Genomic DNA, 15,852 nt, shown 5'->3' with positions numbered 1-15,852 from the left:
TTAGAAAGGGATTATTCAGAAACAGAAAATTGTCAAGGCTCTTTCAATCTCCCAGCCCTGAATTTTCCTACCCATAGCTCTCTCTGCATACAGAGGAGAATCTCTTGGCTGGGATCAGTTGTTTTCTCTTGGTTCAATCAGTTACAACCAAAGAAGTGAGGTCAAGAAGTGAGGTCAAGAAGTGTCAGCAAGCATGACTGTCAGAGTCTGCTCCTAGGAGTCACTCTCAAAGAAGGTAGCGGGTTGGGCAGACAAGCCAAGTAACCTCTTCCACATAGGTCTACACTTAGGTCATCAACTGACGCATTTATTTTATGTGCAGACGATTTGGAAAAGTACTCCTAAAAGATTTCCTACCCCAATCTAAGGGTAATTTTTACCGGTTAAGAAATTATAAGGCAGGAAAAAAAAAATATATATATATATATATGTATGTATATAAAGAAGAATCAACGTATACATTTTTCTTGTGAATTGTGTTTTCAGTGAGAAATTTTCTCTATCACATCAAAATGGGACAGATGGGACAGAAATATGGACTTAAGTCAGAAATTTTGGTTTAGGTGCACCTGGGTCGCTCAGTCAGTTAAGCATCTGCCTTCAGCTCAGGTCATGATCCCAGGGTCCTGAGATGGAATCCCACATTGGGCTCCCTTCTCAGTGGGGACCCTGCCTCTCCCTCTGCTTGCCACTCCCCCTGCTTGTGCTCTCTCTCTCTGTCAAATAAATAAAATTTTTTAAAAAAGAAAATCTAGTTTAAATCTTGGTGTTATTAACTAATGGTCATAGGAAGGTGAGCAATTCGTTCTAGTTCTCATAAATGATAACCAATGGACTGGATTCTCCTTAAGGTAATTAATCTTTGACTCTAATATAATATTTCCATTTGGTAGCAAATAATTGCTTAGGCATTTGTTCTCAGGTTAATTGCAAACATATAGCAAGAATGGTTAAGAAACAGGCTTTACATCATCATTGATAATAACCAAGACATGGAAACTACCTAACTATCAGTGATGAATAGATAAAGAAGTCGTGGTGGGGATATATATATATATATATATATATATATATATATATATATAAAATTTCATTTATTTATTTGAGAGAGAGAGAGAGAGAGGAAAAGAGAGAGCACAAGCAAGGGAGAGTGGGAGAGGCAGGGAGACTGGCATGGGCTCGATCCCACGACCCTAAGATCATGAACTGAGCTAAAGGCAGACGCTTAACCAACTGAGCCATTCAGCTGCCCCTATACAATAGAATATCATTCACTTAGAAAAGGAAATACAACTATTTGTGACAACATGGATGGACCTTAAAAGCATTATGCTAAGAGAAATAAGTCAGACAGAGAAAGACAAATACTGTATGTACTATGTGATCTCACTTATATGTGGAATCTAACAACAAAACAAAACAAAAAAACACAAGACGAGAAAACCCCTCTTTTTCTCTCAGAAAAAGAGATCAGATTTGTGGTTACCAGAGCAGGTGGGGGAGTGCCAACTGGAGGAAGGTGGTCAAAAGGTATGAATATGCAGTTATAAGATAAATAAGGAATAGAGATGCCATGTACAGTATGATGACTAGAGCTAACACTGCTGAAGGATGTATGGGAAAGTTGTTAAAAAGAGTAAATCATAAAAGTTCTCACCACAAGGAGAAATGTTTCTTTCTTTTCTTTTTATTGTATCTATATGAGAAGATGGATATTAGCTGACCCTATCGTGGTAATCATTTCACAATATATGTAAATCAAGCCATCATACTTTAACGTATACAGTAATCCATGATAATTATTGCTCAACATAACTGGAAGGAAAAAATAAAAAATAAAATAGTAAAAAAGTAAAAAAAAAATAAAATAAAACACACATGCACAGGCACATGCACACACAGAGGCTATAGAATGCTATAGATTTGAGTTTTCTCTTGGCCCTGCCAGCGTTTGACTTTGCATAAATTTGTTAGTTGGTTAATTTCCTAAATCCAAGTCTGCTTAACTGTAAAATGTGGGTATGGGTGATACTTCAGTGGACTCTTGTGCCACTGAGTAAGGAACTGTAGGTCACCTGGTTCACTGTGAGTGCTCAGTTCTGGTCATTGTTATCAGACTGTGAAAATGCCTAAACTTGTCTGCATCTTACTTTATCATTTTGTATAAATGTTTAAGAAAGTGAAAATTTAACTCCCGTGTTCCTTGAAGTGTTCTAATGGCATGGACTAATACAAAATGAGATCAGAGATTGGGAGATTCTAGAAAGGTACTGTATACCTCCATGCCATTGAAAACTCATCGTACCCTAAAATAATTTTTAATTGGCTTTATAAAATGTGCCTTTCCCATTCCCCCCTGCGCAGATGTGAAAGCGTGGAATTGGACAATAAAATTCGAGATCTGATCGAGAGGAATGCTTCTCCCGATCTTAAAGGGGCGACACTGGGAACCACACCAAGTCACAGGAATTCATGTTCCCTAAAGGTAAGAAACCACCTTTTTTTCCTACCTTTTCTCAAAACACCCTTCAACAGTGTGTTCACCCAGAAGAATTTATGGGGACAGTCCCCAAATCATTTACAGTAATGTACTTCCTTGATGACTGAGAGGATAAAGTCAAGCACTATAAAACCTCTCTTACACAGTCACTTCCTGTTACTGAGGAAACCCTTCAGCAGAAACACTTTCCCATTTAAAGTGTGAGGCCAGGCAGGCAAATGTTGCTACAGGGAAGTGAGGACAAGCTCAGGCTATGAGAAAGAATGTCAAATACAGCAACATCTCTTTTTGGGGGGTAAATCACCCAATTTGTGTAAATATTCTTACATTGGATGACTAAAATCTGTACAATTCATTGTCTTTTTTTTAACATTTAAAAAAATGTAAAGATTTTATTTATTTGAGAGAGAGAGAGAGCGCACAAGCAGGTGGAGTGAAAGAGAGAGAAGGAGAAGCAGACTCTCCACTGAGCAGGGAGCCCAACGCAGGGCTCCATCCCAGGATCCTGGGATCCTGGCAGACGCTTAACTGACTGAGCCACCCAGGCACTCTACATTGTCCGTTTTTTAAAAGAAAAAACAGGCTTTCCAGATAAAAAGAGTTGTCCAATTTTGAGTTTCTTGTTTCAGGATAGTTGTCTATGGTGCTTCATAGAAGCAAATAAAATTCAAGGGTAAGGTCAGGCTAGGAATCTTGAGGATGACTTTCTTGAAATGCATCATAAATGAACACACGAACTCAAGCTCTGTAACCCTCCTGATTAGAAACCATCTCTAATGATCTTTTCAACTATAAAAATCATACAGAGATTTTTATAGCTTGGATCTTATAGACAAATATTTAATTATGCACCTAAGTTGCTTTCATACACTTACATCTTTTTCTCTTAAAGGAGACCCCAGAATTAAATAAGGTTTAAACTCCGGACCTCAGTGAAATCTCTTGGCCCACGACTCCCAGAGAACATCTCTTAGCATTTGGGATCTCTCTGTGTCTCTCTTTTCCACACACACACACACACACACACACACACACACACAGACACCCACCCGGTTTGTTGAACCTACCTGTTTTCACTTTAAAAATATGCTGCAGATACCCTTCTACCTCTTTTTTCATTCATTTAATAAACATAGAATTGTGTGTGTTTGGTATCTACATACTTTTTCCTGTTTAGAAAATCACTTGTCCCTGACAAAACAGTATCTTTTTTTTTTTCAAGATTTGCTTATTTATTTTAGAGAGAGAAAGAGAGAGTGCACAAGTGTGGGGGAGGCACAGAAAGAGAAAATCTCAAGCAGACTCCTCACTAAGCATGAAACCCGGCTGTGGGGCTCGATTTCACAATCCCAAGATCATGCCCTGAGCCGAAATCAAGAGTCGGACGCTTAACCCACTGAACCACCGAGGCGCCCCAAGTAGTATCTATTTTTAAAGTAAGAAATGAATGTCTGTGGATGGTTAGAGCCATGGAAGGCTTATTTCTCCCCTTCTCATCTCACCCCTTCCTCCAAACCCTCATACATACCATCTCTAACCCCCAGTTAGGATTTTCCTCCTTCCTGGAAATGTATGCTTTTCTCAAGTAGCTTTCTTGTCTACTTTATGATGAGAGTTTGAATCCCCTCCAGTACCCTGATCCTCATATGTTTTGATTATCAGCCCCTGAGACCCATTTGCTCATGACTGACTTCCTCCCAACTCTGTTCATTTTGTCCTCTGGATTTCTCCTCATATGGTGAAGACCTCTTCTACATACTTATCATCATCGTCTTGGTAATTAGTTCCCTCTATTTGGGGGACTTACCCAAAACTTGTTATCTTTCTTTAACATACTGCTTCTCCCATCACTTCCCTGATGAAATTTGCTCATTTTCCTACACACCACACATCCAGGCAAAGGGCTGCAGATTCCAAGCTGATGGTTTGCTTTGCTGTGCTTTTTTGGTTTTTTTGTTTTTTTTTTTCCTTGAGAAGTATGAGATTTGGAGAAAAACATCTGAAGAAAGTGAGAAGGTGAGAGGTGAGATCCAGTATTTAAGGCATTTGCAGAAGGTATGGCATGAACAGTGGGAGATGAAAGAGAGGAATAAAATTGCAGTGAGTTGCTGAATAGCTGTGAGGACAGAGCTGAACTTGAGAGCCACCATTCGGTGATAGGACAAATCCCTCCATGGCATTTGGTCTCCTGTATCTTCAGTAACCCTATCACCTCTCACCAGCTTAAAATATGCTTAGCACTCCTCCACTTTTAAACATGTGTGAGATCCCATATTATTTTATGGATAATGTTCTAACTTATTCTTGCGCATCATATCCAAGATTATTGATCAGGACATTCAAAGCTTTTCAGCCCCTTATCACATCACTAATAAGCTCTGCCTTGAAAAACCCAATGGTCATTTTGCATCTGATTTTTCACTTGTTCTCTCATGCATTTGATGCTATTTACTAATTCAACCTTTTAAAAATGTCTTTCTCCATCAACAGCTATAAAATCAATCTCTCATCATCTCTCCCTCCCCCATACATACAACTTTTTTTCTTCAATCTTTCCTCTTCATTCACCTTCACTGGCTTCACTTACATAATGTGCCTGTGTCGTATTAGTGTTACCCAGGGATCCATACGTAGTCCTTGGCTCATTAAGCTACAAAATATATGCCAGTGACATATGCCACACACATATAGCTTCCTAAACTTGGAGTTCTCTTCTTCATGCACAGTAGTTGCAAAATGAATTCAACATCTTTCCTGTTAAAACCGCTTGCTTCTTCCTCTCTACATTTCCTGCACTAATGAATGGATTATTTTTTTTTATCCAGTTATCCAAACTCGGGTATAATCCAGGGCTACCAAGCTGTCCAAACCCAGGAGGCATTCATAGAATAATGTCAGTCTTCACCCTGGACCCTCACGTTCTTACCTCTTTTACCTTGGTAAAATCTTTGGACTTCATTTTTTTCCCTTCACCCTTCCTACTGTGCAATGGTTTGGATAGTCATTATCTCTTGCCTAGACTATCCCCAGGAGATGCCGAGTCGCCCTTCTTAAGTTTTATTCCACATTAATTCATATTTACCAATATGGATCTTGCTAATGTGCAAGTCCTTAGAACTTAAAAGTAGACTATCTTACCTACATCATAAAGTCCAAATGCCTTGGCTTGATACATAAAATCCTCCAGGGTCTAGTCCCTACTTACATCTAGAATAAAACAACAGGGAGAGAATCTAGTATTTGTAGGTCAACTACCACGATAGGTATGGAGGTATTTTATATTATGTTTGAGATCTACAACACTTAAATATGGCTATCTTTATCCTAATTTTCCGGATTCCCTTTTTGTGGCTCCATGGTGTGAGGTAGGAGCTTCAGAGTAGGTTCTGGGAGTGGGGAAACTCTTTCTTGTGGCTTTTGCCCCACTTTTATCTTCTCAAACAGTGTTTCAGACGCAGAAGGGAACATACCTCTTCCATTTCATAAAGGGGAAACTGAGGCATTGAGGAACAGACCTTTGTACATGGTTCTTACAGCTTCCATCTAAGCCATTTCAGGGTCCCAATGCTCCTGTCACCTTCTTGTCATCCTCTGGCCTAAGACAGGGTCAGAATATGTGAACCTCCCCCAATAAAATATTTGACAAAGAAATAAAAAAACAAACAAAAAACCCACCTGTGCTTTCACTCTCTCTTTGAGAAAAGTTTCCCAGGAACAATCCCTGGGAGTCTCTCTGCATCCCAATAGACTTCAAACACATCTTCCTCAGTTGTCGTCTGAAGGTATCTTCAAAAATTTCATTGCTTAAGCGAACACAATTTAGTTTCCAGTTGGAATCTCAGCTGAATTACTATTTACCCAATAGCACTCTACAGGAGGGAATCCTACATTCAAAACAAAACAAAAACTTTTGCATTCTCACTGAGATATCTATAGGACTGAAAAAGTATATGAAAATTTATTTTTGGTGTAAGACAAAGGTGAGACAATGACAATGAGACTGTGGAGGGTGTCTCTCATTTTCCACTGAATGAAGTAACCATAAGATCAGTACAGTAGACTTCTTTTCCAGGAGCAGAAAATAAATTTCTTTATAACTTAAGAGATAGGAAAAAGTGTAGCTGAATGAAAGAAATATGATTTAATGAAAGGTCCTGAGACATATGTCAAGTTCCCTTTTTCACTCAAGAAAATGAACAGACTGACTCATTGCTGTGAGGAAACAGAGAAACATTATTGATGAACATGAGGAACTCCATAAGTATAAGAGCATTCTTTAATATTCAGGAGAGTTGAAATACACAGTTGGTGAGCAAAGAACACTGAATGTCTTATAGGCAAAAGAAAAATAATTGCCTAAGTGACAGGTGTCTGAGTGGCTCAGACTCTTGGTTTCAGCTCAGGTCATGATCTCATGGGTCATCATCTCATGGGTCATGATTTCCTGGGTCATGAGATCAAGCCCCAAGTGGGGCTCCATGCTCAGCAGAGAGTCTGCTTAAGATTCTGTCCCTCCCCCAACTAACATGCATGCATGCACTTTCTCTCTCTCTCTCTCTCCCCCTCTCTCTCAAATAAATAAATAAATAAATCTTTAAAACAAAATGGTCTAAGTGAGAATAATATTCAAATTCCAAAATGAATGTTAAAAATAGAAGTGACACTAAACCAAGACATCGTCCTAATACTATAAGAAAATTAATGTATGAACATTCTTTTGTGACCCTGTAATTGTAGGTCTTAAAATACAACAGAAAGTGAGAGGAGAATTGACATGCATCCATCCAAAAAATATAAAAATCAATTCTTGAAATTTATTGTAACTCTTGGAAATAAAGATGCAATTGGCGAGTAAGAAGAAAAGCTATCTGATTTTTTTTTTTTTTAGATTTTATTTATTTATTTGACATAGAGATCACAAGTAGGCAGAGAGGCAGGTAGAGAGAGAGGGAAGCAGGCTCCCCACTGAGCAGAGAGCCTGATACAGGGCTCGATCCCAGGACACTGAGATCAGGACCTGAGCTGAAGGCAGAGGCTTAACCCACTGAGCCACCCAGGTGCCCCAGCTATCCAAATTTTAAAAGGATCCACTAGAATTGAATTTATTTAAGAAGTTTGTCTTATGTTTGGATTCTTCTTCTTCTTCTTCTTCTTCTTCTTCTTTTTTTTTTTTTCTGATTTTAAATAAGAGGCAGCACCTGAAATTGGCTTTCAGTAACTTTGGCACAAGTTGAGGAAGGATTTCCCAGTAACTAAGAATAAATTCTAGATCTGGACATTCTTCCCAAAATAAAAGGCCCTGGGAAAATTCTTTTGATGATTCAGAGAGTAATATAAACTTATGACTCTTGGAAAGATTATAAAAGAAAAACTTCCTACAAACTACAGTAAGTTGACACACATTTTCTGTAACCACATTGTTGAAAAAAAAAATAGTTTCCCTTTCCTTATTTCCCTTTTTTTAAAGCTCAGCTAGTATTCTTTATCAAAATGCAATTTTGAAGATTAAAATATTGTTTTCTCATTCGTAAAATGGATAGTGATAAAAATATAAAGTAAGTGAAAATGTGAAAGCAGTTTGTAAGTATAAAGGGCTAAATGAGCATAGCATTATTGCCGTCATCACCATCATCATCATCTTCTTCTTCATTATATTTATGTTAGTAAGATGATCTTGAGCCCCACCAATCTTATTTTTATATTTTCTCATATAATAACTAGCTTCTTCTTTGAAGCCCATTATCTACTTTCAGCAGTGATGGCTGTGTAATTTTTTAAATGTATTATTTATTTGGGGGGGAGGGTCACAGGGAGATGGAAACAGAGAATCTCAAGCAGGCTCCTCACTAAACGTGGCACCTGATGTGGGGCTGGATCTTAGAATCCTAAGATAACGACCTGAACCCAAACCAAGAGTCAGACAGTTAATGGACTGAGCCATCCAGGCACCCCTCCAAGCGTCATCTTTATATACATAGGCTTTTTCTTAATTATACATACTTATAATTTTTTATTTAAAAATAGTATCCACATTATGCATATGATGTTGGTATGTATTGTCTCAGGAAGGAAGTAATCTCTTTTACCTGAAATGTCCAAGCTAATTACTTGTTGATTATGAAATGACACAGAAGCATTTCCATCCTCAATGGAGTGGTCCCTCGGATCTTCATGTTTATATTCAAAAACCAGAAAATATGTGAAAGACCTGTCTGTTTTGTTCATCTTTAAATCTATAGTTAGCACAGTACCCAATCCATAACCCACAATCAATAAATAGTTGTTATAAGAATGCATACATGAATGAAGATGAGGAAACACATGAGCAAAGTATGAGAAAAATAAAGTGATCTGCACTGATATAGCGTGATAAGGAATTAATGTTCTTACTGAGAAGAGAAAAAAAATTTAATTCAAGTAGGATTATAGGATTTGGAAGCTAAATTTCTCTTTGCAGATGACTAGTTATTCATAGTAGAAGTTAATCTCTAGGCAAGTGGTGGTGGAAACTGGTAAGATTTTGTTTGGATATAATCTCCAAGGTCAAGACAATTCATATCTAGCCCTCAAGAAAGCTCAATGACCTTGAAACTGTCCTGAATTCTATTCCTTAATGGCTCAGGCTCCTGCATGATGTTTTGTCCAATAATTTTCAGCTGTGTTATTCGTATCTTGCCAATATAGATAAAAGGTTCTTCATGGGGAATAAACATGGGGGGTTAAGTGAACTCTGGTAAGGGTTCAGCTACCCACATGTCATAAAATGACCATGGCCATGTTCCTTAACATCTCTGAATTTCAACTTAATCCTTGTTATCATCAAAGGTAACTTTCCTGGGGTGCCTGGGTGGCTCAGTGGGTTAAAGCCTCTGCCTTCCTCTCAGGTCATGATCCCAGGATCCTGGGATCCAGCCCCACATCGGGCTCTCTGCTCGGCAGGGAGCCTGCTTCCTCCTCTCTCTCTCTCTACCTGTCTCTCTGCCTACCTGTGATCTCTGTCAAATAAATAAATAAAATCTTTAAAAAACAAAAAAAAAAAAACAAAAAAAAGATAACCTCATAGGGTTGTTATAAAGTTCAAATTAAAGCAAATATAATGTTCCAAACCACAGAACTCATGTATGCAAAATATATATATTTTTGCTTTCTGAACTGAATTTAGTTTCAGTCTAGGACCCCATCCTGTCTCTTACAAGATAAAGTAATCTTCTTGGCTACAGGGAATGTCAGCCACTTCATTGTTTTCTCTGGCAATTGACATTGTAGGCCTTCTCTTGTCTCCCTCCTTCTCCCCATAATGGCAAATAAGGTCCGTGCAGCCGATTTTGCGAAGTAATCAAGGTGGAGGAGGATTGTCAGAAATAGCAAATAAAAATACAGGATACCCAGTTAACTTTGAATTTCAGACAAACAAGGAAATATTGCATGGGGTATACTTATAGAAAAATAAAGTGTATCTGGAATCCAAATTTATCTGGATGTCTTATATTTTCTGGCAACTTTAGGGTGAAAGCATTTAGGCTAATAATCCACCATCCTACAATGCCATTGGCACTAATGTAAGCTCCTCCTTATGGTCTTTTCATTGGCCCATATCCTTGGTGGCAGTCATTGAAGCTTCCATGGCACTCATTTTACCTCTTATCCTCGGGGCCATATATATGGTAAATACTGCAAGCTTCTCAGTTAACCACTTTTTCATTCTTCTCAGAAATGTAGGAAATATCTGGTTCTGCTTCCACAGCACTTTGGTGTTGAGCTGTCTCAGGACCTAGACATGCCACAAAGTCTCAGCTGGGTACCATGGTGGTATGGAGAAATTCTCTTCAGGACTGGCCCGTTCTCCAGGCTTAACCCAGGGGATGAGGCTGAAGCTGTCTCTGCTCTTTGCTGCAATCTGGGCACTTGGATAGATGATGGATGAGTCCGTAGAAGTAGGGGAGTGGAGCTCCATTTCTTCCGGAGCCCTCACAACCATCCAGATACTCTTATTCCCTGATCTTTTATCATTTTCCCTCAGGCCATGAAACCTTGAAATCTATTCTTCAGTGAGGGAGTGGGAGTGGAAGAGATAAGGAAAAGGTTATATTGACTTTTCAATGACCATCTTTTTTACCAGTTCTTAACGGCAAAAGGTTTATGCCTGGATTCTGTCTTTTTCTCAAGCATTTTATTCTGAAAGTTTCAAATATATAGCCAAGTTGAAAGGCTTTTATGATATACACTGGTATATCCACCACCTAAATGTTGCCACCAACCATTTACTATACTTATTTACCACACGTCTATCTACCTACTCACCCCTCTTTGTATGCATTAATCTGTGTTATTTTTTGAGGCATTTCAAAATAAACTGCACAAGAGGAATTCATCTTTAAAAAGCTTTTAAAGATAATTTTCAGGAAAAAAATAGCTTTTGCAATTCAAAGTTTTGGTCTTCAATATGGTCCCTAGAGTTTGGAGAGTCTATTTTGAAAACCAGAGGTTAGGTACATCTTGGTGACTCAGTCAGTTAAGTGTCTGCCTTTGGCTGAGGCCATGCTCCTGGGGTCTGGGAACGGAGTCCTGGCATAGAGCTTTTTTGCTCAGCGGGGAGCCTGCTTCTCCCTCTGCCTGCTGCTTCCCCTGCTTGTGCTCTCTCTCTCTCTCTGACAAGTAAATAAATAAAATCTTAAAAAAAACAACAACAACAACAAAAGAAAATCAAAGGTTGAACAAGGACCATTTTTCTCTTTGCATTCAATGGCAAACTTAATCAGCTCTGGAGGCAGAAGATATCATTAACCAAGCAAAGAAAGGATTAGTTACAGAAAACAAAGAGCAGTGCCTATTTGGAGGGATCATGAGTTAATCAAGATATTAACTTATCTCATAAGACGTAATAAAGCACTGTGCAAATGTAGGAAATGTTATTGAAGACCACATTTATGCCTTTTAAAAATTCCCACATAGCATGTACAATTATTTATATTGTTTATTTATTAAATAGTAACCAAGATTAAGAGAAAAAAACTTAAATCAGGATTTATATGGTGGCAAATATATAGAGAGATCATATAACCAAAATAGAGAAGGATAAAATATTTACCTATAAAATGAATAAACAGAAAATACACAGAAATAGAACAGTTTTTAAAAAATGGTTGATACCCCTACTCGATCTTTTTTGATTTGGAGGCAGAATATATAGCTTTGTGTGACTGTGGTCATTCTCCTCCGGGCTGTATTCTTAGAAGCAGAGGTGTGTTATAATTTCCTACTGAAGACTCATGCATAAACAGATACATTCAATAAAAATGGGTGGTTTCACTACTCTGGAGTCTGAAGGTACTTTGTTAGTTCCCAATGTTCAAATGATAAATATTGACCCCACCTTCAAGAAGCTTCCAGCCTCTCAGAAGGGAAAGATACGTAAAATTAATGACTATTTTACAGTAAATGCTGGAGTTGATGCCTCACAAAACACCCTGGCATCACCAAGGAGGAAATAACTAATGGCTCTGAAGAACCAGGGCTGCCTTCACAGGAGGGGCGGATGGTCCAGTTGCCTCAGATGGTTGGCTGCTTTGTGCTGTGCTGAGAAACCTTCAGATGTGGAAGTCGCATAGAGTCTGCAGTTGCATAGACTACAGACTAATCAGCAGAAACCACTTTGCCTAGAATGTATCTGATATGCACCAAACACTAAAAGTGTATAGAGAGAACAGACTTCAAGCAACAGTCTAAACTGCCTGAAAGAATTGCTTCAGACTCAGAAGCTGAAAGAACAAAACCAAAACCCCTCCCCCATGATGTTATGGAATTTGGGACACCTCCCTCACCTGACTTTCCTAGTCCAAGCCCAAATTTGGGGTCTGAAGGAGAGGTGATTTCCTAGTTTGGAGGCTAAGAAGTTGAAGGTTTTGATCCTTAGATCTTTTATAATCTCTTCTGAAGATAGCTGATTCAGGAACATTCTTGATTTAATTTTGGTTAGCAAGGAGACTTTATGTGTGTCTGAGCATTACGTGTCCTTGAGTAGGCACTAAAATAATTGGCATGATCTTAAAGATTTGAGAAATATGGAATGAACACAACAGACAAAAATTATTATCATGAAGTTTACATTCTAACGGTGGGAAGCCACAAAGAAGAAAAATCTATATTGTATTATACATAGCGGTATGGAAAAATACAGCAGGGAAGGTAGATAGATAGAAAGTGCTGGGAGGGAGGGCAACTTTAAATCAGGAGGCCAAGTAGGAACTCAAGAAACAGCAGACATCTAAGCAATCACCTGTTGAAGGTGAGGGGGTGAACCCTGTGGATATCTGGGGGAAAGGTAGTTCTTGGCAGGGAGAACAAGGAATGTGCCTGCCAGGTTCATGGAGCAGCAGTGGACAGGACACAGGGCAGAGCAAGCAGAGGGAAGAAAGTGGGAAAGAAGTCAGAGAAGTGCAGGTGAGGGCCCTGTGGGCCCCTCTGTGGAGTTCTACTTTCACTCTGAGTGTTCTGTGCAGAGAGGTGTCATGAAATGACATTTTTAAAGACTCACGATAGCTCCTATATTGATAATAGACGGGGGAGGCGCAAGAGCAGAAGCACAGAGGCTGTTAGGTTACTGCGCCTACGGGATGAGCGTGGCTTGATCACTTCAGAGCTGCTAAGCACCTCGCCCAAGTTCACATAACTAGTAAACGTGGAAGCAGGATATGACACAGAGACAGATTTCAGCCACGACTGGACTTTCTCTGAAATTGTGTACGTGAATAAAGTCAGGACACAAACACTAAAGTTCCCATTTTGAAAAAGTTATCAAAAGGTACGTTTACTTCACCTTTGCTGCTCTCTCGTTGAACTGGGAAGCCTCTGAGCTCTTGGGCCCATGCGGGGCTCTCCATTCTGGTATACTTTCAAAGTGCCTACAGAATGTTCTGATAAATTGGATACAGGTTGGGAGGGAAAGAGGAATCAAATATATCAACTCTAAGATTTGTAACATGGAGCATGAAAGGTGCCATTGAATGTGATGGGGAAGAAAAGTTTTATGTGGAAGATCAGGAAATAGGTTTTATACCCAGTGGAGAAAGAGATGCATCTAAATAGAGATGACAAGTACATGATTAATTTCGGAGTGAGACTGCTTCATTCTGTGTGCCCTAGATGAAGTGATGGTTAAATTGTTAAATATTTCAAATATTGGGACGCCTGGGTGGCTCAGTTGGTTAAGCGGCTGCCTTCGCCTCAGGTCATGGTCCCGGCGTCCTGGGATCGAGTCCCACATCGGGCTCCTTGCTCAGCGGGGAGCCTGCTTCTCCCTCTGCCTCTGCCTACCACTCTGTCTACCTGTGCTCGCTCGCTCGCTCTCTAACAAATAAATAAATTAAAAAAAAATTTTTTTTCAAATATTGTTTTTCATTATATCTACTAGGTGGTATTGAAGTTGTCAACCTCACTCATGTGGTACGTAATGTGTATATCCAGGTTTCTTTTTATGAAAAAGATACTTTGATCATGTAAAATTCCTTTTTTCAAGGGTCTTCAGTGGCCCCTTATGGCCTATGCAATAAAGTCAAAATTTTTGGCTGTGAAATGTAAAGTCTTTCACAGTTTGATCCAGATCAACATTAGATGAGCTCTACTTTGGTTACATTGGGCTTGTTAGAATCCTTCATACTTGGGTCTGTCCACCTCCGTTCTGTTCATGTTGCTCACATTACAGCAGTGTACCTCAGCTTTCACCACCTACCAAAATCCTATCCACCCTTCAAGGCCCAGCAGAAACTGAAGCTCCTTCCATAACAATTAAGGCTGAGAATGAGCTCTCTGTCCTCTGAATTCTCACAGGCAGGTGTGTGCGCACACACACATATGTGTGTATACGTTAATTTCATTAGAAGCAGGGACCTTTGCTTATTTCCCTTTGGCATCCACTCAGAGCCAAGTGAAATCTAAATGATTGATAGCCCTTCTTTTTCTCATATTATTTGTGCAACAAATAATATGATCGATATCCCTGTCTTTAAGATGATATTATTACTAATATCTAAGCTTTTATATGTATTACCAAAGATAGCAAGGAGGACACAATTGTGCCCCAAGGAGGAGGACACTATTACAATTGTCATTTTACAAATGAGGAAGTTGAGGGATGCCTGGATGGCTCAGTCTGTTAAACATTTGCCTTTGGCTCAGGTCATGATCCTGGGGTCCTGGGATTGGGTCCCGCATCAGGCTCCTTGCTCAGTGGGGAGCCTAATTGTGCCCTTTGTCTCTTTCTCTCTCCCTCTCTGACAAATAAATAAAATATTTTAAAAAATAAATAAATAAAATTTTAAAAAAGCAAAAATAAAATTTAAAAAAAAAGCAACAAGTTGAGCCTCAGAGGCCTTAAGGATCATGCCCAAAGTCACAAGTGGTGAATTACCGGTAAAGCCAAGTTATAAGTCCAAATGAGCTGACTCCAGTCAGACCTTTGCATTCCCCGTTGATGTTCTCAGTCCTTTCTGGATAGCACACTCACTTAAAAATTTGTGCAAACAGGTTCAGAAAGCAAAATAGGGTTTCAACCCTCATCCTAAAAGGATAGTAAAAAAAAAAAAAAAAAGAAAGAAATAAAAAACATGTTTATTTTACCTGACAAAGAATGCCTCCAAGCATTTATAGAAATGTGATGATCTCTCTTAGAATAGTTTTGAGAGAATTATCATCAACTCACATGAGAGTTACAAACCAGTGACTGGTAGTTCCTTGGTCCTTTTTCTTCACCAGATCTCTCTTTGTTCATTATTTTCCTCTGTGTAATATTTCAGTCACTTGAGAAATGAGGACTCTTCAGATTCCACTTGGAAACAGGGAATGACATGTCTTTTCCTCTGAGGGTTATTGCAGCTAGTAAGACTTGTCAGGAAACAAAGCCTGACTACAAGTCAGACTCTGACATGGTACATGTGAGAAGGCTGGAGGTGAGGTAAGGAGGGCATGTGTAACAGAATATATCTAGTTTATTTCTCAGGCTGGCCTAGTGCAAGTTCCTTTTTTCTCAAACCAAACTGGGGGCTCTCCGGAAGAGCCGTTGTTAATTCATAAGTTACCACACTGTTCTCTGGAGCTAACTGAAAATCCGTTTGCTGTTAAACTGCATAACAGAAGAGGCAAAGGAATTGTGATGAAAAATGCAAAGGTAGAGGATTTTCACTCCATAGAGCCATCATGCCATGCCGTGCTGTATTGATGAGTGTGCATTGAGAGAACTATACAAAGGAGACCCAAAAGTCACCAAGGCCAAGGACAGTACTTTCTGGCAAGAAATGTCCTTTCCAACCACCCCTCTAGGTTAATGTTACCATATCCACTGGGTTTATTATTACCAA

At 39.1% G+C, this 15,852-nt stretch overlaps 1 protein-coding gene across 1 annotated transcript in view; it reads left to right on the top strand.

The window, feature by feature from the left end:
* TNIP3 (TNFAIP3 interacting protein 3) overlaps positions 1-15,852 on the top strand; it is a gene marked incomplete at its 5' end in the record, with an annotated part of 162,338 nt that overhangs the window by 110,924 nt on the left and 35,562 nt on the right. Inside the window, one exon of the mRNA XM_080796339.1 lies at positions 2,365-2,485. Within this exon, the coding sequence (XP_080652465.1) occupies positions 2,365-2,485 (121 nt within the window). The remainder of the gene's footprint in view (positions 1-2,364; positions 2,486-15,852) is intronic.

Source organism: Martes martes (genome assembly GCF_963455335.1).
Source record: "Martes martes genome assembly, chromosome: 2".
Lineage (NCBI taxonomy): Eukaryota > Metazoa > Chordata > Mammalia > Carnivora > Mustelidae > Martes > Martes martes.
Note: the sequence above shows the minus strand (reverse complement) of the source record. Positions and strands in the feature narration are given on the sequence as shown.